This window comes from Opisthocomus hoazin, chromosome 4 (assembly GCF_030867145.1).
Source record: "Opisthocomus hoazin isolate bOpiHoa1 chromosome 4, bOpiHoa1.hap1, whole genome shotgun sequence".
In the NCBI taxonomy this organism is placed as follows: Eukaryota; Metazoa; Chordata; class Aves; order Opisthocomiformes; family Opisthocomidae; genus Opisthocomus; species Opisthocomus hoazin.
This window is the reverse complement of record NC_134417.1, coordinates 50,337,864-50,355,739: the sequence shown is the minus strand read 5'-3', so window position 1 is coordinate 50,355,739 and position 17,876 is coordinate 50,337,864. Positions and strand designations below refer to the sequence as shown.

The 17,876-nt window shown below is 37.4% G+C and overlaps 1 protein-coding gene across 6 annotated transcripts in view; it reads right to left on the bottom strand.

Moving 5' to 3' along the window:
* The window catches only part of NEK10 (NIMA related kinase 10), a 123,667-nt gene that overhangs the window by 89,202 nt on the left and 16,589 nt on the right, over positions 1–17,876 (bottom strand). For all 6 annotated transcript variants that reach the window (XM_075418985.1, XM_075418988.1, XM_075418989.1 and 3 more), the window contains 11 exons: positions 16,641–16,865; positions 16,017–16,156; positions 14,304–14,365; positions 11,979–12,056; positions 8,161–8,225; positions 6,656–6,758; positions 6,427–6,555; positions 5,319–5,456; positions 3,868–3,913; positions 3,150–3,271; positions 2,843–2,945 (listed from right to left, as the gene is read on the bottom strand). In XM_075418985.1, coding sequence (XP_075275100.1) covers positions 2,843–2,945; positions 3,150–3,271; positions 3,868–3,913; positions 5,319–5,456; positions 6,427–6,555; positions 6,656–6,758; positions 8,161–8,225; positions 11,979–12,056; positions 14,304–14,365; positions 16,017–16,156; positions 16,641–16,865 — 1,211 coding nt within the window. The remainder of the gene's footprint in view (positions 1–2,842; positions 2,946–3,149; positions 3,272–3,867; positions 3,914–5,318; positions 5,457–6,426; positions 6,556–6,655; positions 6,759–8,160; positions 8,226–11,978; positions 12,057–14,303; positions 14,366–16,016; positions 16,157–16,640; positions 16,866–17,876) is intronic.

Genomic DNA, 17,876 nt, shown 5'->3' with positions numbered 1-17,876 from the left:
ATATCACCACTAGCCTGGCTAGGATCAGATTGTAAATGCCTGTTTCCATTTGCAACAAACATGACTTAAAAGAGCCTGAAAAAGACTGGGATAATTCAGATTTAACTGACATGTAAAAGATGTCATAAGAAATGCAAAGGAAGTTTTATAATCTTCACATCAGAATGAAGCACCTCCTGGGCTTAGGACTTTCATTTGTATCTTGCTTAAGTTTAAAAAGAAAACAATCAACAAAGACCTGGATAAGGATAGCACCTAATCACACTCAATATTTAAGAAAAAGAAAATACAGTGTCAACATACACATTAAAAAATTCTTCCTACTGTTACCTCGGGTGTATCTTTTTTCCATAAAAAATTATATTCAGAGACCATCTCTAGAAAAGTCTCCTAATAGCTTAATCTTACATTGTGCCAGGCCATTTGCAGAGTTCTCTGCCTGTCCGAATTCTAACTTTCAGTGATCTTTCACCATAGGTTCCTGCCTACCAAGTTCTGCTGAAATTGTTCTACAAAGGTCACCCGTAGAACATTCCTCCTTGAACTCAGGACAAGCAAGCATAATTCTTTAGCACGTTTATTTTTTTCTGTGCTGACAGCAAGGTGGGAATGTATCCCACACTATGCACTCCTTTCTTTTTCAACTACATAAACTCAGAAACTGTATGAGAGGTCTTCACGGGATTTGGAACGAGTGGCTCAGTTCTCACATATGTGATGAGGAACGCCTACCTGTGGGTGCCAGAACTTTCTTAAAGCAGTTCATTGCTGGGTCTGCTGCATAGCCATGCACAGTACAGAACGAAAGTCGTAGCCTACAGAAGCATTTTGCTTCAGTGCATTGCTCACTTTATTCTTTTCTTCTTTTTATAAAAAAAAAAAGAGTAGCATTACAACACATACAAGCTTCTTTTATAAAGCAGAATAATTTGGACCATTGGAAGCCGTATCTTAATTACACAGTCGCACAATACTGCTTCACAGGTAGTCCACAGGAATATTACCTGATTGAGACAAGTTTTGGACAGCTTTGAGATTTGAAAGACTCCAGAAATTGGAGCTCTTTCTCTTTAGGATGACTGTGCAGTTTGTAAACACAGAACTACAATTCTGAGTAGATCTGAGCGCAGGCCCTCTACTTTTATAAAAGGTGACAGGTTAAATTCACTGCAGAGGCAGACATAAGATTTCTCAATATCCGAGCATACACTTCTACCTTAATCTGACATTTTGCATTAAATTCCATCTAGAACCAGTTGAAATTCTCAAGTGGATAGTATACTTATCCACAAATACTGTGAGATACAATTAGCAATATCGCAAATGCTCTAGTCTTTGGCATATGTGAACTGTATGAGCTAGGCATAATACCACTGTATGCACCAATACAGTACATGCTATCATCGGAAAGAAAGTAAATTATTCTTTATTTCATTCGGGCTATAAAACAACAAGGCTCAGTAAAATTCAGAAGAAATACACAACAGGTCTTCAGCTCCTTCCAATAATTAAATGTATACTGGTAGTAATTAAAGTAAGAGTTTGTTTAAATATTGCAATAGTTTCGAACCAACTGCTGGAGAAATGATCAAAACAAGTTTCAGTTCTTCCAATTTTCCTCAACTCCTGTAAATCTTTGACAGAAATGTAAATGCTTTTCAAGGGCAATTTTGAGCTTACATTTGAAAGTACATTTACACTTCTTTGTAGCTAGATTGGACCAGAGATAAGGCAAAGGTCTTAAATCAAGACAAGAGTGCCCCTCAGTGGTATGCTGATATAAAATACAACTGTATGATACTTTAAAATAATATTCTGAATATTTATTTTCATCACTCAGGGACAAATGTTCCATTAAATAACCTTCTTTCAAAACTGTATCATTACTAACAGAGTTGTTTAGCACATACAATTAAATAATGAATGAATTTAAGTACGTACATCATCAAGTATAAATTTTTACTATAAAACAACAGCTGCTAAACACATTTGCCTATTATAGCTGAATGTTTTGTGGTTGGGTGTGTGCATATGTCTACACATCCCTGCTATTTTTTAAGAAGATAGGTTGATACTTGCATCAAGACTTCTCACAATTCTGCAGTACTCAAACTGTTTATTTAGTTCTGTGCCATAAGCAGTAAGCAATCATGCAGTAGTTTTTTGAGAACTTTAAAAACTACAGTACTTGAATTGCCTGTGAGGCTTGCTGTGTGTACCAGGTTGTACTAATTCACTAAAAGAGTAAAACTTTGTCACGCTTTGCACTGTTCATACATATACCGCTTTCCAAGCCTATCCTGAAACCTGCCTAGGCTCCTTCCTCCACACTGTGGAGATTACAGAAGCATACACCAAGAATATTCACTACTACAGGCTTAGACAAACAGTGCCTCACTGCAGCTCATCACTGGGGACAGCTGATGGGTACTAAACAATTGCACGGTAGAATTGGAACAGAACAGATGGCTGTTGTACTTTGTATGTTCATTAACACTTGTTATTTATTTTGGTTATCTCTATATTCTTGCCGATTTAAATAAAAACAGGCCTTGAAGCATACCTATAGTTTAGTTTTTTTAGGGCCAAATCATCTCCTCCATCCTATTTCACATACATAGCTGCAAAAAATATAGTCATGGTTGATGACACCTAGTGGCAATGATCACAAAATCAGCATTAGCAATTCTTTTACACAACAGTATACTAATGCAAAAATTTACTAGCTTCCAAGTATGGTGACCAATGCCCGGCAATCTGAAACCTTCTGAGAGTTTCAGTGAAGAAATTCTACTCACACACATCATGGGAAAACCTTGTCAAGTAAAGTAGTTCTACTTACTAATTGTAACTTTGTCTTTATCCCCCAGCATGACATTGTTCGGAGTGAGATCCCGATGAACAATCCTTTTCTCTTTATGCAAATAACGAAGAGCCAGACAAAGCTTAAAAAGAAACAGAAAGAGCCTTACAAAGATTCTCAACTACAACCTAAATAAAGGCCCACAAAATTAAATTCGTATCTGATATTAGTGCCTGATACAATAAGCATTACTTTGGCGTTTATTGGCCTAACAAACATAAATGATGCTACTAATTACGTGCAAGAAAGTCCTGGTAACAATAAAAAAAAAAAAGGAGGCCCTTACTTGGATAAATATATGCCATATTCTTTCTTCTGTAAACTGTTGCTGTTTTTCCTTCAAAGAGTGAAAGTGTTCTCCCAGTGGCACTCCCTCTATGAGCTCCATGACTATGTACAATCTGTCATCTACATAAAAGAAAATTAATTAATAGAACATTACATTTATACAGAAGGCATTTTAAAATACTGTATTTGAGGTTAAAATATATTTTAAAACCTGTTATTTTTTACTTCTAAAAAATGTATTTGTAAAGAAAAATACATTTTAATAACAGTTCTACTCCTTGTTAATGCACTTTTTCCTCAATTTATATCACAAAAACTATAGGGAGTTCACTGCCTGATAATCACTCAGTAGGCAGGTGTATGTAGCTAATTCTGTTTAAAAAAGAAAATTAAGATAATATGGCTGAGCAAACCACTAGTCACTATAGCTTTTCTTTCTGCATACCATGCCAGTTATAAATTTTGGCTCGTTATAGGACAAGAACAATGCTTTCTACATGTTTATACTGCATCTAGTTTTACTGATAAACAAATACAAATATTGTTTCTCACCATTTTTCAGTTTTAAAGGAATATAAGCCTGTCTGAACTGCAGCAGTTCTTGAAGAAAACATTACCATTTATTGCTCATATCTTTCCAAGCTGTAAGTGGTTTTATTATATATTTCTATTTCTTCATTATGTACAATGTGGTAATTCTCTGTATATATACTTACCTTCCAAGAAGGTTCTATAATACCGTACAACATTTGGATGATAAAGCTGCAGTGAGGAAAGAAATCTAGATGTTTAAAATAGTTAAACTGATGGCACAGTATTTATAATGTTTAGCTACATGTTGGAAGGTAGGATTCGACAAGGATTCCACAAACTTGCTCATGAACTGCAGTGCAGTAGACCTTCACTGCTACCCCAGACACAGAGAAATGTTGCACGCTACTACAGCAACCAAGAGGAAAAAACAGCATGATTCCTGTCCACTCCTGTCCACTTAATAACTGAAAGAGAGTAAATGAAGTTTGAAGGCAGGCAATTACAACTGCATCAGAGTATTGGCTTTCTTAGCCTAAGAACACTAATGATCAGTCTGGTTTTTTAATTTTCAATTACAAAAAAGACTATTTCCTCGCTGTATTTTAAACCCAAGAATTCATTAAACGGAACAAAGATTCATCAGTTTTCTATCACAATCTTAATTTACAGAATCCCTGAAAAAAGTTCAAATACTGCCAATATAGAAAGTAAGAATCTTTAGTAACAAGCATTTGCACTGCTGCTAACTCTACAGTAAGAAGGTGTTCAATATTGGCAGCATTCAGGTAAAAGGCGTAAATATCATACTGGTCAGATAAAAATAGTAACAGCAGTTAAAAGTTCTGCTATATAGAATCACGGAGTCATTTAGGTTGGAAAAGACCTTTGAAGATCAAGTCCAACCATTAACCTAACACTGCCAAGTCCCAGTAAACCACGTCCCCAAGTGCCACACGTACACATCTTTTAAATACCTCCAGGGACGGTGACTCCACCACTTCCCTGGGCAGCCTGTCCCAGTGCTTGACAACTCTTTCAGTGAAGAAATTTTTCCTAATATCCAATCTAAACCTTCCCTGGCGCAACTTGAGGCCATTGCCTCTCGTCCTATCACTACTGGGATAATAGTGTCCCTTCCTATTGGGAGAAGAGATGAACACCTGCCTCACTGCAACCTCCTTTCAGGTAGTTGTAGAGACCAATAAGGTCTCTCCTCAGCCTCCTCTTCTCCAGACTAAACAATCCCAGTTCCTTCAGCTGCTCCTCATAAAACTTGTTCTCCAGACCCTTTACCAGCCTCGTTGCCCTTCTCTGGACACCTTCCAGCATCTCAGTGTCCTTCTGGTAGTGAGGGGCCCAAATCTGAACACAGTACTCAAGGTGCAGCCTCACGAGTGCTGAGTACAGGGGCACGATCCCCTCCCTACTCCCACTGGCCACACTATTCCTGATACAAGCCAGGATGCAACTGGCCTTCTTGGCGACCTGGGCACACTGCTGGCTCCTGTTCAACCGGCTGCCAACAAACACCCCCAGGTCCTTTTCCTCCATGCAGCTTTCCATATAAGAACTCACAGTTAATAGTGTTAACAGCAGAATGCCCATACATGCAACTAGAGTCCATGAGACATACCTGCTCTTTGATGATGGTTAATTCAGAGACAATGTTCTTTACACTGCTGTCTCTGTCTTTTTTGTCCTTTCCAAATGCTGGATTGCGTAAATTGACTTCTTTCATTGCCAGGAGATTTTGTCCATTATGTTTTCTAACCTACAAAAAAGATAAAACCCTTGTAAAAATAATATAGGATGGGGATAGAAAGGATATTATGGCTACCAGATTAGTTATCAGAGTCCAAACCTGTCTCACAAAAGTGACAATCATAGCTTTTTCTGTGTATGATGCCATTAGCCAAAAGAACTGGATCCCCACAACACAGGTTAGCAGTACACTGCTGAACTTGCTACAGTGTCTGAAGTAATACTATCTGTGCCCAGTGTTGCTTTTCAGATAAAATATGCTTGAATTTCTGTGGTTTTACACAGGTTTGTTAGCCTTTGCAACAAACAAAAATGCTGTTCATGGAAAGGAATTAAAAGAAAGTAGAAGTAGGAAACCTAAGAGATACACTGCTCAATCTTATAAATACAAGAGGGGACAAACAAAATCACAGTAAATACTAACAACAAGCCCAGATCTATAAAAAATCCTTTTCGCACCTGCACTCCCCTACTGAAATTCAAAGGACAGTAGTGCCTAAAAGAGGTATTAGACCCTCTTCATGAAGCCTCCTATCTAACCTGTAAATTAGTATCTGTCATGGTTTAACCTCAGTCAGCAACAAAGAACCACACAGGTGTTCGCTCACACCTCCCCACCAGTGGGATGGTGAGGAGAATCAGAAGAAAAAGGCAAAACTCATGGGTTGGAATAAAGACAGATTAACAGAACAGCAAAGGAAGAGAAAAAATGACAACAATAAAACTGATAAAAAGAATATATGAAGCGAGTGATACACAGTGCAATTTTGCTCGCTGCCTGACGCCCAGTCCGGTCCCCAGCAGCAGTTTCCTTCCCCCAGCCAGCTCCCTCAGTTATATACCGAGCATCACGTCATATGGTATCAAACATTCCTTTGCCTAGTCTGGGTCATTCATCCTGGCTGCGTCCCCTCCCAGCTTCCTGTGAAAATTAGCTCTATCCCAGCCAAACCCAGAATAATATCAAAACAGAAGTTTACCTTATATACGCTTCCAAAAGCTCCACTGCCAAGGTGCTCTAAAACTGCATAACTGCCTATATGTTTTGTAGGTGACTTATTCTGATTCATGCTCTCAATACTTTCAGCAATTTGCTTCAATTCATCCTCCTAGTTACAAATTAATTGACAAATAAATAAATATAAAATATTTCAGGCCTTTCTTGTGCAAAGAATACAGCTTCTTAAAGCTATGAAGGTTTTTACCTACCTTTAATAAATTTAGCTTTGATACCAACTCTTCATAAGCACTGATATCACGTACATAATGTCCAATATCAATGAAGATTTCAAACAAGTCAGTAGGGAAAAGTCTACAAAGGTTTAAATTTTTATATATTTTAGAAACAGTGTACACAGTAGATATTAATCTACAGTTAAGACTTTCCAATATTTATCATTACAACTTACTTTAGAACCTTCTAAATAATGCACTTATTTTTTACTAATCTATTCAGATATTTACCCTCTAACATTAATACATAAGAGTTAAATGATCTTTCAAAAGTCAGATTTCAGCCTCCTTGGGTTGGATATTAATATAAATGCCAGTTCTCCAAACAAGTATAAGCCTCTTTAAAGTCCATGCACCTCCTGAGTTTCCAGTAATTTTCCTATTTTTTTCTTCTAGTACTTTATATTATGCTTGTTGTGACTTTATCTGAGTTTCCTCTTGTAATGCATTAAGTCATAAGATTAACATTTGTCTGCCTTTAAAGAATCAAAACACCCATTTTAGCATGTTTGTAACAGAAGTCTTGTCTAAAAGATTAAAAGGACTGAGAAAAGCAAAAGCTAAGAGATAGTAGGCACTACTTGACTAGTGACATGCTTAACTGAAGGTTTGTTTCTTTTCAAAGTTCTGGTAGAAGCAGAAATATAGAAAATTACGGCAATTGGAAAAATATGAAAATCAGCAAATCAGTCCAGATTTATCACTTTCAAAACTTGACACTAACCATGAACATTCGTTATAAATGGGTCCTTTCAGTACAAAATCCACTTTTTAAAAGTAAAAATAACAAAAATCTTATATTTGGAATTCTAGTAATCTATGATACAGAATAAAATCATACAGAAACGCTACTGACAGGCAGACCTCCTAGGGAGTATGATTACTATCCTAATTCCACAAATCGAAATGTTAGGTTTCACATGGCCTTTGTCGCCAACCTGGTGAAACTATCATCTTCCCAGTAAAAATGGGTAATTGATGAAAAACATATTCTCCTTATTGATCCAACCCTTTCATCAACACTCCTAAGTAAACCAGCTTGACACAAAGTCATTCCTATGTGAAGAAGTGGAGGGCTCCGAGAAAAAAAATTTACTGCTCCCAGTAACTTGCTAATATCCAGGGCTGTAACTTGCATCTGCTTATGTTCAGGATAAAAGCAGCGTTTATCTCCAACAGTATTAAATCTGTCCTCAACATATTTTAAGCATTGATTCATGGGGGAGGAAGGAGGCCCTGCAGAGCTAGGTCCTCTAACATGCATACAATAGAAGTCCCCACACTGAACATCTAAATCTTGTAGGCTGGCACTGATGCAATGTGGGAATGACTGTCTGTAGCTGCAGACAGGACAGAAGTTGCCCGTTACTATTTCTTCTTGTTGAAAATAAATTACATTTAAAAAACACATCTTTCTGATTGGAGTGCTGACTTCTGAAAGCTATCCTAAAGGAATTTACCAAAAAGTTTTGTTAACATACCGTTTAAAGATATGTCGATTTCTTTCCATACTGAAGAGGAATCTCAGGGCTCTGAAAGCATAACACTATAGCAGGAAAAAACACTTAAATTAATGACAAATTTATACACAAATGGAAAAGCCACTGATAAACACCAAGGACTCCCCTTGACCTTACATGTCGGTAAACTTTGTACTTAAATGACTAGATAGATTACATTATTAAGCTGATAATGAAGAGAGTAAAATATATTAAGTTCATCCTGTATTTTAAAAGTAGGCATGGCCACTTAGTGTAAAAAAAAGTGGGTGACTATAGCTATAAAAGACACTGAGAAACATCTAAGTCTTAATCTTCTCTTCTTATCTGCAGATGGTTCAAGACTTGAGACCTGCTCTCTTCTCTGATGCTGAAAAAGGTAAAGGTAATCAGTGGTTTTGTAACGAAGCAGTAGAAACAGCATTTTCTTTCTGAAAAATGCTGTGTAGAACACCATAAGTTCTAACAGTGGACAAAAAGAAAAGTGAGAAAGAGAGAACGGTCAACTTTTTTTTTTTTTTAAAAACTAAGTTCATCATATTTACAGATATCTTTATGCACCTCATTTTCTATCTTTATGTGCCCTAGTTTCAATATGATCTCTACTGAAGAAAGTTTATTTTTAAAACACCCACTGACAAGTAGTTAATATATATGCTTTTATGCAACTCATCTTTAATTCCGTTTATCAAGAGTCAGTAACATGGCACATATATGGCTGACCAAAGAAAGATGACTGTATACATTAAGCCAATAGGAAATAAGGTATTGATATCTGAAAAATGCGAATAGTAAATGTCTTTAATATAATTTAGAATTACTGTATTGCATTAGTGACTAAAACACTACTACAGTCCACTGTGATAATCCCTGTTTAGACAACGGTAACTGTGCCTTACATGATAACTGCAGAATTAATCCCCATGTTAAAAATAAATCTTTCAATACATAGAAAGTGCATTAAATAAAGAAAATAAAGGCCAAATGCTACTTTTGAAGGAAGTACGATACTTGAAATTTTACATACAAGGAACATTATGACAATGCTGCTAAGAAACTGTTTCATTTACAATGTTTCTTTTTTGTCCAAAGTAAACTCCCCATCACAGAAGGATGGTGTGTTACAATGTCTAACATTCCACTGAGAATCACAGTCACAACTTAGCTGTACAAAATAACCCAGACTGGCTGGGCCATAGTTGCTACCTTGAAAGTTTTTTGGTTTACCCATGGATCTTACTATTGAAAGCCCATTAGTGAAGGGACGTGTTAATAGATTAATAATGAGATAAACAGATATTTTAAATGGCAATGATATTTGTCTTTCTCACACTAGTATTGTGAGATTAATATTTAACACCTTCAGTTAAGGCATGATGATTTTTATATATGGTACGTATGCAGAATAACTAACTGATATCACTGCCACTCTTGAAGTAGTGGAGTAAGATCACTAAGGTAGTATGGTGGAAAGATGCTGAAAATTTAATCACTGAAAACACAGATAATGGAGCAGTACAGAAACCACACCAGCACTGAGGGAATTCTAAGAAAAAATGCCTATGAAATTCAAAAAGAGTATTCCAATAGCTGCAACTGTATTGCATAGCAGTAACAATGATAAAAACAAAACAGACAGCAGTGTGAGAGTCTGAACAAGGTTTCATTAAAAAATACTTCCTATTGTTTGCCGGAAACAGATTTAGTTTTCATATGTGATCAGCAAGTCCATTATTAACTCACATGGCTTCATGTTTAACTCAACTGCAGTTGCTTAGTATCTCTTGTGAGTTATTTTCTATCACATTCTGCTGGAATCCAAAAATCTCGGTGGGCACAAATTAGGCTCTTTACAGTCGTATGAGGCAACTGTACTGAGCATATGCTCCAGATTATTAGACTCCATCTTCATCTCATATACTCTCTAGGAAGATTTTTATTTAGAATGATTTAACCAAAAAGCACTATAAAACCTCTTTGCAGAAGAAAGGCACCTACTGCACTGAATCTGCACTTCAACCCTAATGTAGAAGAACTGTGATGAGAAAGATGAGGCTACAATGAAATTTTTTTTCGTAGAAATACCTTCCCTTGCTATCAAGGCATGTCTACCTGACTAGATAGTTGAGTTGCTATGTTGCCATGTGTGGGTCGATGGATTTGCTGGACTTGTCAATGCAAGAGGAAGACTTGCTTGGACTCAAGTGTCAAGCACCGAAGAGTTAACAAAAGCGAGCAGTAGGACTTGAACAAGCTTCGCATATCAGCCAGAAATAATGGGTGATGGCCCACCACTATCAACTAAGTGACACTTAGGGTGCGACACAGGCCGCGCAGCCAGATGTTGCTTCAGATAAAAATCAGAAGGGCCCCCCCCACCAAGCACATACTAAACCCCCACCCCAAGGGCGTGCCGAACTGCTGAGTCTCGCTTCTGAAAAAACAACATGCCATGCCAAGAGCCAATCGACACACAATAACTGACTTAGTCCCACCTCGCCAAGATCTCAAAAGTATAAAAATTGGCACTTGACAACCCTCTTTCGGAGGAGGAGCCAAATGAAAAGCTTACTTGATGGACAGGTCAATGGGCCTGAACCTCTCTTCCCCCCCATAGAAGGGATGCCTTTTTGGTAAGAGTCACGCCTCTGACTTTGTTGGACGTATCCCCGGGAACACGTTGTTAACTAAAGCGCTAAACTATTAACTTCAGCTTAATTTTTGTGACAGTGCAATTATTAACGGCAATCCCAAATCTGTAATACCTGTCACTTGAATAAATTACCTATTGTTTCAACTTTCCGAAACTGTTTCAGTGAGAGTCCCTGGGAGGGCTCTGACAGGCAAACGTTGACTCTGGTAAGTAGCTACACACCTAACCCCTTAGACATAAACCATTGACCAAGTCTGGGACTAGGAGTGGATCCAGCCACACCTAGGCTCCTCTCTGAGAAGGAACTTAGACAGCAAGGGGTTCCACTCTGAACTTCATGACTCAACAGGACAGCTATCAGACTCCTTGAAGCAGTTTAACGCAACACCATGTTAGTGTAGGGCTATGCCAGAACAAAGACCAGGTGAGAGGCAGGATCCCAACTGCATTCACCTGTGCTAAGGACCTCCTCACACTTGACCACAGAAGGCCAACTAGAGCAGCAGCAGCTGTGTTCTTCCCTGAACCCCAGACCACTACTTTGCTATAGCTTAGAGAGACACCAACACCATTTCACAGAGGCTGGAGAAGAGCTACCAGATAATTAATTACTACTGATAACTTTTAGCCTAAGCTGACTGAGACCAGTACATTTATGAGGGTATTAACATGCAAAACCAAGAGCCATTCTACACTTATTAGCTCTATATTTATCCTACATTTAAATTTGCTCTACTTCATGGCATGTTTTCCTGTATTTTACTCAACAGCTGCAGCAAGATGCTCCAGAAAGAAAGAGTTATTAGTACAGTGTCAAATCTACAGTGAGTTTCAATGAAGACCAAGGCACTGTAAAGAAGATCTGCTGCTGGGCAGCCTGACAAAGCGGAGGAAAGCTTATCATAAGAAAAATATTCACTTTCCTTTACATTATACGAGGTGCCAGAAACAAAGTAGATCAAAACGAACGCCAGAAATTGAGTCACTATTTAACTTTTAGTTCCTGGGACATTTGTTATTCCTGGTTTTGTTTTGGTGGTATTTTTTTCCCCTTTAAGGGAGATTATTTTAATGCATTTTAAAATCATAAAAATTTCTCACGGACTGTTTGGAGCTTTCAATGTGCAATGATAACAAAGGGAGTTACCTGTAATAAATTAGCTTTTTCAGAATTCCTTCCTTTCTTTGGTAAAATCAGCTTTGCTATTGTATATATTCCATTTGTCTGGAAACAGAGGAAGGTCAATATTAACAGCATTCCTTTGCACAGAAACCGCAAATAAAAACCTGTTACTTCATATAAATCAGAAGCTAATACCAACTGAAAAGTTCTCAACATCCTACTGCACACCTAAATTATAAGCTCAAATGACTTAAATGCACATAAGAATTAAATCCTCATTACATTTAAACTGATACCTCAAAGAGAGCTTGCGAACAGATAATGAAGCAATGCTTCTATCTCTAGAGGTGAAGGAAACTGCAGTAACAGATCTCCCATGACCATGTGGATATTTTGAATTGTCAGGAACCAAAAATCCAGTCACAATAAACTGGAGGAACACCAGAAGTGATAGTGTGAGGAGTATGTCTGTGCTTTCAGTAGGATTTTGTGAAAACCATACTGTATTTTAGCTTCCATTTTCATGTAACCATGTGTCCTTCACTAATGCATCCATTGTGTTGGTTTGATAGATGGGCACTGGTAGATTTAGTTACAGTACGGCTCCTAGTTACTTGACAAGCTCCCTGTTGGAGACTGTTCTCCTCTCTAGCAGAGCTGAAGGGAGTACAGCAGCTCTGCAGAGGCTCTGCTGCAGTTCCTGACATATTTTCTTAAACTGTTCATGAAGGTAGAGTTGAGCTGAGGTTTTAGGCTGTGCAATAGAGCCATTGAGTCCTAAACATATTCTGGCCTGTTACCAGAATTGCTGCAGACTGCTACCAAGGCTGTAAGTTGAGACAAGGACACAGGACAGACAGGTACAGGGCAGCTACAGAAGAAGTAAATGGTTCCAACTGCCTGAACCAAGAGTCCTTTGACACTGCATGAGATAAACCTTTAGAGGTCACTTAGACTGACTTTCTCAGCACATAACTGAAAGCTGCAAATCTTCTTCTCCTGTCTGCTTTTAACCTAAGTGAGTTCCTTCATCTTGTTCACCATGAAACTCTCAAAGTTCTATTAGCACTGAGAAAGAAGTAGGATTTAAAAACTGCAGAGGCTGTTGTAGGGTGGAACTCCAGTTGAAATGAACATGCTTGAAACTATGTCCTGATCTGAAAGGGGGACAGTGGCTGGTGTTTTGACAAAGGGAAAAGTCATTGTCTTTGAACAGGATGAGTGGCGGAAGAAGTAAAGTTTGAAACACCCTTTCTCAGCCTGCACATCGTCCCATCAATTTTTAAGCAATTTACTGACACCACAGTTCTCACATACTGCTAGAGCAATGCAGAAAAACTCTATGCTAAAATCAGTCTTTTATTTCCCAAGTCCTCCAGGAGTTACACTGTTTTCAAAATATATCCAATTTAAATAAGTGATATTTTATTTTGATTAAATCAGACTCAGTCTAAACTGTATGCTGTTATATTGTTCAGATAAAAAGATGTCTAAATCAGTATGGTTTATTGATGATTTCTGTGCTTAAGATAATCTAGAAAATTTTTTTTCTAGACTTACTTCCATTCCTTTCCTCTTAACTAATAGTTTTGAAATATGCATTAACTTCTTTCCTAGTCATATTTGAGGCTCTTTGTTCTCTCAGTTCCTCTAGGAATACCTCTAGTTGAGTTAAGCTAACTTCAAGGCTTTGATCACTGAATTAACATTTAGAGTATTAAGAGCTGGCTACAGCTTTTAGCTGGTATTAATGTCCTAAATATTTGCGTCTTTGGTTATGCCTGGAATACATACCAGGGACTTTCAGAATGGTTTTCAGAACCATGGATTTTAGACAACTTAAATACTACATTTTAAAATGTAGTTTAGAAACACAGCCCTGTGGATGGAGTGCCAGGAAGTTATCTCAGAAACACCGGACTCTGAGGTAAAGAGAACTTGTTTAAGAAACAACAACATGCCAATATTAAGCTGCACTGAGTTTAATAAACTTCACGACTTTCAGAATTTCTGTTTCTCTGTTAATTCTGTGATTACTCTTGTTTACTATTTTATTTTGAGTATGTCAAAAGTATGGCAAGAGATACCAACCAAAATGAACCTTGTCTGAATAGAGCGGTTTATTCTCCCAGACAACTAGATACGTATGTTGATATCTTTGTGTCTATGTCTCTGTATGTGTGTAAATAAATACACAAAAAACCAAAGATACTCAAGCTATAGAAAGGCGTATTTTCCAATCCCTTTCAAATGCATTTTGTTTGTTAATTAAATTATGGTAACAAATAAGAACAATTCAGTCAAATTATAAACTACAGTACCTTACTTAACTGAACAAAGCCTTCCTACCTGTACAACCTGGTAAGCGTTAGTCTCATTGAGCACCAGTTCAGTAATTGCAGCACAACAAGCTAGAATAAAAATTCAGATGCAACATTTAGGGCCAATATCATAAAGATATTCAAATAGCATCATGGGTTAACATTAACTAAGGGCCAAATTCCCATCCAGCTGCTCATTCACTCCCCCTCGTTAACAGGACAGAGGGAGAAAGTAGGATGGAAAAGCTCATGGGTCAAGATAAAGACAGGGAGATTGCTTACTGGTTACCATCACAGGCAAAACAGACTTGACTTGGGGAAAATTAATTTAATTTATTGCCAATTAAAATAGATTTTGATAGCAAAAAAAAAAGATAAAAAATTAAAACAAGACCTTCTCCCCTACCCTGTCCTTGTTTTCCCCAGACTCATCTTCACTTCTGACTCCTCTGCCTGGATCTGGTGCATGAGGGACACAGTCAGTACATAACAGTTCTGCTCTGCTGCTCTTTTCTCCTCACACTTTTCCCCTGCTCCAGCGTGGGTCCTCTCCCCATGCTGCAGTGTTAATACCTGTTCCACCAAGGTCTCTCCTAAGGGTTGAAGGGATATCTGTGCTCTGGTGCCTAAAGCACCATCTCCTCCTTCTCTGACCTTGGTGTGTGCACTGCTGTTTTTCACCCATCCACCCTTTTTTTTTTTCCTCTCCTCCTCTGCTCACCCAGCATTTTTTGCCCTTTCTTAACTATGTTGTCACAGATGTACCACCAGCTTTGCTGATGGGCTTCCCTTTGGCCAGCAGGTGGGTCTGTTGTGGAGCCAGCTGGAACCAGTTGTGTCCAGCACAGGTTAATCCCTTACCTCTTCCCACAGAGGCCACCCCCACAGGCTTCCTGGTAACAAAACCTTGCCACCTGCACCCAGTGCAGAAGGCTAAAAATACAAACAAGTACTCAGTCAGAACTACAAAAGACCTCTGTAAGTTCCATGCTTACTCTTTCTTAGAAGTCCTTAAGGAAAGCAGAAGTAACCCAGAAAAATGCTGCATGTTGGCAATACTTTCAGTACTGCAATTTATTTCACATTACCAGCTCTTCAGAGGTAACATTCATGGTAAAGTATTCACAAACGCTTACATATTATGTTACAGCTTTCAGGAAGATCCTGCAAAGTCTCACATAACCCTAACAAGGATATTTTGCATTGTCCTTCTACAGTCACTGGAAAAAGACATGATCCTCCAGAAGGCATTTCAGAATGGATAGTTGACATGCTATTGAGAAATCTCCTCTAAAAGGGATTCTCTCCACAAGTACTGAGGAATTCTCACCTGACTGGTAGTTTTTAAAATTCCACTTTGAAAGAGTTCCATCATAATCAATTCATGATTGATCTACCACAGTATATTTGAATAGAAGGAAAAATATGATCAACTAAAAATAGTATCAGGCTAAAAACAAAATTAAAATATATATATATATATTTGAGATGCTTTTACAGGTGGAAAAATATGTATGATTCCCACTTACTTAATACTTTATCCTTTACTCCTTTCCAAAAAAAGTGTGCTTTTTGAAAATATGTGCTGGTATTGCACATTTAGAAATAAACACAGCTGACTTCATGCTCTCACTCCCTAAAGCAGGTATAAATGTTTACAATTTCTATTTTGAAATATTTTGAATCCCTTTACACAAGTGTAAGTAAACACTTAACAGAGGATTAGCCCTTATAAACCTACCTGCTTGAAGTGAGAAAGTATTTTCTCGCATCTCATCAGGACTCAAATCATCTGACAAATGAAGATGTTGGATTCTCCCTGCTGCATTTGCACTAGATAAACTTCCAACTGAAGAGCGATCAGAAACAAGATTTCTTTCTCTGAAAAAAAAACCTGCTGTGTAAAAAAATGGCTTAACATATCTTTGTTAACCATTTCTGAAGTTCTGAAAATGTGTATGTCCTTCATTAGATTAGCTAACACACACTGAGAACGCAAACAAGCATTTAAAAAGAAAATTCCTTTACCACTTTCGTCAACTGTATTCACAATTCTAGCTCACTAAATAGGTGTCCGATTAATAAGAAAACTAAGTAGACAGTAATGACATATTTATAATCTATTCATTATTTAGTTTATACACTGGAAATATGAAAAACATCTTAACAATGAAATACGCATAACTGAAAAAAATACTGCTTATTCATTATGTTCTAAATAGCCTTTTACCTTCTGCAGATGTCACGTCACATACAGCTGAACAAAACAAAGATGCTATTTGATAAAACAGGGCTTGATCAAATATACCTTAAAATATGAAACAGTCTCATATAATTTCCACAATGTTGAGGAATGCAAACCTACCCCTGTAATATATGAAGGAGCTGCTTGATTCCACCCCAAATTCGGATTTCCACACTAGTCTCAGGGTCTTCACAAACCTGCACCAGAATCCAAACTATACTCCATAGAAGTTTGATATGATCAGAATGGAGTAAACTGAGCAAGACTGGAACTCCTTCATGCATTTTTACTTGCTCTTTGACTTGTGACTCTGCACAGAGGAGACGCAGCAACTCTGCCGTGAGCCTAAAAAAAAAAATCAGCAAGAAATTTTAACAATAACTCCATCATTACTTTGTATTGTCAGTTAGCAAAGGGGAAAAAAACACAGCAAATGTTTAACAAAGAATAGAGACCTCCTATAAAAAAAAAAAACAAGTAAACTGCTTAAAGTCACTGTAAACTGGTTAAAGTGACTGTTTAAAAAAGGAAAAAGACGATGGTCCAAATTTTCACATGGGATGAAATTATACTTACATTGAGTTTGACCGTCAGAATAGGCAGCCAAGCACAGGTAGGTGGCCACGGGGACTGCAGTCACCCATGGTACCACCTTCTTGCTAATGGCATTAGTACTACAAGTAGCACTGACTGCATAAACTTGTAAAGTTCATCTGTGAAATTAGAATAACTCCACAAATCACCGTGACTCCTCTCCAGTATGGTTTCAATATTATGTTTACAAAAGGGATTCAAAATATCAATTAAAAGGTTTATACAAGATTTTAATTAACTTCACTGCAATTAAGATAGACTTTCCATAGAAAATATGGTTAGGCGTTTCCTTTCCTGCTTGAAGCAAAAAAGCTGCATATATGTTTGATGAAGCATATGAAGTCAGATTCACATCTGAATTTAAAATTATTCTTAACTAGCACTGAATTTCACCAGCTTCCTGTCTACTTTCAAATTCCAGTCTTTATAACAATCTTTTGGTTTACATACAATATAAATAATTTCAAACCCAGAAACTAAATAAAATCTTTTGGTATACTCAATTTCTTCATCTTTACTCATATGTAAAATAATTTACATGTGTGAAATGATTAAGCATGAAATTTAAAAAAAATCTCTTCAGAATTTTAAATGTGATAGGGTAAGTGACGTATCATCAAATTTGATAGTCTCTTAGTTTCTTACTGAAATGCAGCTATACTATGCTCAGCTAGCAGGCTTAGCTGAGATTGAAGGACATTTAAAGAACTGAAGGAACCTTTATGATTTTCTGATTGAAGGGACATGAGGTCTGACCCAGCC